We start from the raw sequence: 4,710 nt of genomic DNA, 5'->3' as shown, positions 1-4,710 counted from the left end.
ATAATGATAACTGGGTACGTCTGGATCAATAATGATAATGATAATGATAATTGGGTACGTCTGGATCAATGATGATAATGATAATGATAATCGTAATGATAACTGGGCATGTGCTGGATTAATGATAATGATAATGATGATAACGATAATGATAAGGACAACAATTATAGTAGTAGTTGTAGTAGTAGTGAACTGAAACTTGGGGTCGAGGGATCTCTAGTAGTGACAGGAGGTGACGGTGGCGATAGATAACGTTGGAACATCTGTCCCACCATCACCCCAGTACCACACCCACCCTCACTGTACCACACCTAGTGACAGTACATGGTACAGTGGAGCATCCACAACCTCACTGTACCACACCATGGTACAGTGGAGCACCTGTACATGGTACAGTGGAGCATCCACACCCTCAGTGTACCACACCATGGTACAGTGGAGCACCTGTACCGCTCCTGTAGCCCACCTTACCATCTGGCAGGTACCTGGTGGAGTGGAAGGACAAGGAAGGGTACGTGTTGATGGAGTCGGTGCCCAAGGGCACGCTCTGCCAGACCCGCTGCTACGAAGACCAGGTGGTCAACTTCCTGCCCTCCGAGGTGTGTGTGTCAGCCAGGACCCGCGCCGGCCTGGGCTGGGAGAGCTGCGTCCCTATACACGGTGGGTACAACCTCTCACAACCCCTATACACGGTGGGTACAACCTCTCACAACCCCTATACACGGTGGATACAACCTCTCACAACCCCTATACACGGTGGGTACAACCTCTCACGACCCCTATACACGGTGGGTACGACCACTCACAGCCCCTATACACGGTGGATACAACCTCTCACAACCCCTATACACGGTGGGTACAACCTCTCACGACCCTATCCACAGTGAACACAACCACTCACAACCCTATCCACGGTGAGCACAACCACTCACAACCCTATCCACGGTGAGCACAACCACTCACAACCCTATCCACGGTGAGCACAACCACTCACAACCCTACCACGGTGAGCACAACCACTCACAACCCTGTGCACGGTTTTGAGATCCTTAAAGATTCTATAACCACTTGTGTGTATGTTTTCTTGTGGCTCCTCCACCTTGATCAAACATGATGGTTCTGTCCCTGGGCTCAGATGACACCTGGAACATAAGGGCGACCCAGCCTCCCTCCCTGTACACAGCCCTTACTGTAAGCACGAGCAGCCCTCCCAGTACACAGCCCTCACTCAGCAGGAGCTCCTCCCTCGGTACACAGCCCACATTAAGCAGGAGCGACCCTCCCAGTACACCGCCCTCACGCAGCAGGAGCTCCTCCCTCCCTCCTTCGGTACACAGCCCACATTAAGCAAGAGCTGCCCTCCCAGTACAGAGCCCTCACTATAAGCAGGAGCTGCCCTCCCAGTACAGAGCCCTCACTAAGCAGGACCTGCCCTCCCAGTACACAGCCCTCAATCACCAGGTCCTCCCTCGGTACGCAGCCCTCACTAAGCAGGAGCTCCTCCCTCCCCTCCTTCGGTACGCAGCCCTCACTCAGCAGGAGCTCCTCCCTCGGTACACAGCCCTCACTCAGCAGGAGCTCCTCCCTCCCCTCCCTCGGTACGTACCCTTCACTAAGCAGGAGCTCCTCCCTCCCCTCCTTCGGTACGCAGCCCTCACTCAGCAGGAGCTCCTCCCTCGGTACACAGCCCTCACTCAGCAGGAGCTCCTCCCTCCCCTCCCTCGGTACGCACCCTTCACTAAGCAGGTTCCTCCCCCCACTAGACGTGTCGGAGAGGATCCTGGCATTCTTCGAGCTGAAGGTCCTGGTGGTGATCGGAGTTACGCTGGTGCTTTACCAGCTGGGGCCGGCACTCCTGAGGGCCATCTTCCGCTGCTGGTAAGCCTCTCTCCTCAACTGTGGGCTGCTGTTCTGGCCTCCCAGCACAGCACTCTCGGTGCTGTTACTGAAATATATTCCGATCTATTTCTATTCTGTGATTGTGCCGCTGTTATTCTGCTGTTGCTGAACTACTGCTGCTGCTGCAGCTGTTACCCCTACCTCTACTGCTGCAGTGATGTCAATACTTCCTTTTACTCTTGCTATGGTGCTGCTGTTTCTGCTGCACAGCGGTCGCTGTTGTACAGCTGCTGCCGCATGTCTGTTGCTGTGTTTGTACTGTTCTACCTCTGTGCTTCTCTGTCGTTAACATGACACCAATGTTACAGTTCGTTCTGTTATTGTAACCTTGCCTTTCCATGTCACTTTCTTTTTTTTTTTCCTTATTACTCCCTTTCCCTACTCTGCACCACCTCAGAAACCTGACTATTCCACTCCCAGGATGAACCCACTCCATTCCTACAGCGCTCAAGAAATCAGCCACGTCAACTGTAGCAAGGGGAGGCCACAAGTCAGGAAGTGCGTTGCTGTGTGTTTGTCTTGGTCGTAATGTCCAAGATATCGGTGGTGCTCAGAGCGCAAACGAAAGAGTGTGTTTCCCATTTGTCTAGGGAGTGTAGTGTGATTCCAATTTGTCTAGGGAGTGTAGTGTGATTCCAATTTGTCTAGGGAGTGTAGTGTGATTCCAATTTGTCTAGGGAGTGTAGTGTGATTCCAATTTGTCTAGGGAGTGTAGTGTGATTCCAATTTGTCTAGGGAGTGTAGTGATTCCAATTTGTCTAGGGAGTGTAGTGATTCCAATTTGTCTAGGGAGTGTAGTGTGATTCCAATTTGTCTAGGGAGTGTTGTGTGATTCCAATTTGTCTAGGGAGTGTAGTGTGATTCCCATTTGTCTAGGGAGTGTAGTGTGATTCCAATTTGTCTAGGTAGTGTAGTTTCAGACGGGTGTATATCTGAGGGAGTGGAGTTTGGATACTGGTGTTAGCAGTAACATGGGGGCGGTCGGAGGGGGTGAGTAGGTGCAGGTTTGTAGGGTGTCAGGATGTGAGATACACTGGCACTCCTCTTCCTACAAGCCAGGCTATTGGCACCTCCCGCTGACGAGCTCCTTCCCTGGCACTCGCTGCTCCTCCTCCACCTCCACCCGCCGCAGCAAGCACTTATTACCCCTAGAGAAACATGACGTCAAGGAGTTCCTATGGTAACTCCCTCCGCCCCAACCACCTCCCTCTGCGAGGCGAGAAACGCTCTCTCTCTCTCTCTCTCTCTCTCTCTCTCTCTCTCTCTCTCTCTCTCTCTCTCTCTCTCTCTCTCTCTCTCTCTCTCGCCGTAGACTGTAATAAGACCATTCCTGTGTCTATACTCAGTATGATCATCATGTTTACATAATGCTCAGCAGGAGACTTCCTGGGTGGTTCTAATATAATGACCTTGCTACTGCGCAGCGTACGTGGTCTCTACCGGCACATCGAGGGCCAGAAGGAACATCCAGTCTGACACGAATAAATGTGATGGCACAACTCGTCGTCTTATTCACCTTCCGGAGCAATCCAGGCCGGGGGGATGGGGGCAACACCTGGGGCCACGGGGGACGTCGTCCCTCACCTTGGGGCGCCGAGGGGACACGAGATGGCCAGAGGTCATGACCGAGTCTCTCTGTAGAGACGATGACTCCCGGTGGTTTAACGTTTTCCCCGGGAGTCTGCTGTCTTTACTCGTCCATCTCTCCTGTCTGTCTCTCCTGCCTATCGTCCGTCTCTCCTGTCTGTTGTCTGTCTCTCCTGCCTATCGTCCGTCTCTCCTGTCTGTTCTATGTCTCTTCTGCCTATCGTCTGTCTCTCGTGCCAGCTGTCTCTCTCCCGCCCATCGTCTGTCTCTCCTGTCGCAACGCTCCGTCGCTCCGAGGTGGACAATAATTCCTTGGGTTCCATATGGTTTGGTTTTTATGATTTCTGCCGAGGGAGGATGAGCTGTAAAGCCAGACGCCCTCCCTGCTACCCCAGCAGGAGGACCCGGCCCTGCCTGCTACCCCAGCAGGAGGCGCCGGCCCTGCCTGCCACCCCAGCAGGAGGACCAGGCCCTGTCTGCCACCCCAGCAGGAGGACCCGGCCCTGCCTGCCACTCCAGCAGGAGGACCCGGCCCTGCCTACCACTCCAGCAGGAGGACCAGGCCCTGCCTGCCACCCCAGCAGGAGGACCAGGCCTTGTCTGCCGCCCCAGCAGGAGGACCAGGCCCTCCCTGCCACCCCAGCAGGAGGACCAGGCCTTGTCTGCCACCCCAGCAGGGGGGATCCGGCCCTTCCTGCCACCCCAGCAGGAGGACCCGGCCCTTCGTGCCACTCCACTGCTCCTCCATACTTGGGTCCAGTGTGAGTGAGACACAGACATTAGTCCACTCTACACCTCACTCCGGGGCAGTCATTCACTCTACACACTTGAGTGGGGTCGTCAGTGTGACTTGAGTCTCCTCCACACACACACACACACACACACACACACACACACACACACAGACACAGAGTGAATCTTCACTTTCTCTTCATGTTCCAGGTTCACTTTCAGTGATGGAAGGAGAATGTGGCAAAGTCCCGTAATTGACAATAATCACGTCTCCGCAGTCCCATCCATCTCCTGGTGTCAGCTGCTACCCCCGGCAGACGAGGTGAGGAGGAGGAGGAGGAGGAGAAGACTGAAGAGAAGGAGAAGAGGTAGGAGGAGGAGGAGGAGGAGGAGGAGGAGGAGGAGGAGGAGAAGAAGAAGAAGAAGAAGAAGAAGAAGAAGAAGAAGAAGAAGAAGAAGAAGAAGAAGAAGAAGAAGAAAGAAAGAAAGAAA

The 4,710-nt window shown here is 54.0% G+C and overlaps 1 protein-coding gene across 1 annotated transcript in view; it reads left to right on the top strand.

Moving 5' to 3' along the window:
* Positions 1-3,398, top strand: part of LOC139761967 (uncharacterized) — a 14,208-nt gene extending 10,810 nt beyond the window's left edge. Inside the window, exons 7-9 of the mRNA XM_071686699.1 lie at positions 482-660; positions 1,764-1,878; positions 3,324-3,398. Of these exons, the coding sequence (XP_071542800.1) occupies positions 482-660; positions 1,764-1,878; positions 3,324-3,375 (346 nt within the window). The 3' untranslated portion in view covers positions 3,376-3,398. The remainder of the gene's footprint in view (positions 1-481; positions 661-1,763; positions 1,879-3,323) is intronic.
* Positions 3,399-4,710: the final 1,312 nt, after the last annotated feature.

The sequence above is a fragment of the Panulirus ornatus genome, chromosome 42, assembly GCF_036320965.1.
Source record: "Panulirus ornatus isolate Po-2019 chromosome 42, ASM3632096v1, whole genome shotgun sequence".
In the NCBI taxonomy this organism is placed as follows: Eukaryota; Metazoa; Arthropoda; class Malacostraca; order Decapoda; family Palinuridae; genus Panulirus; species Panulirus ornatus.
This window is presented reverse-complemented; position numbering and strand designations above follow the sequence as displayed.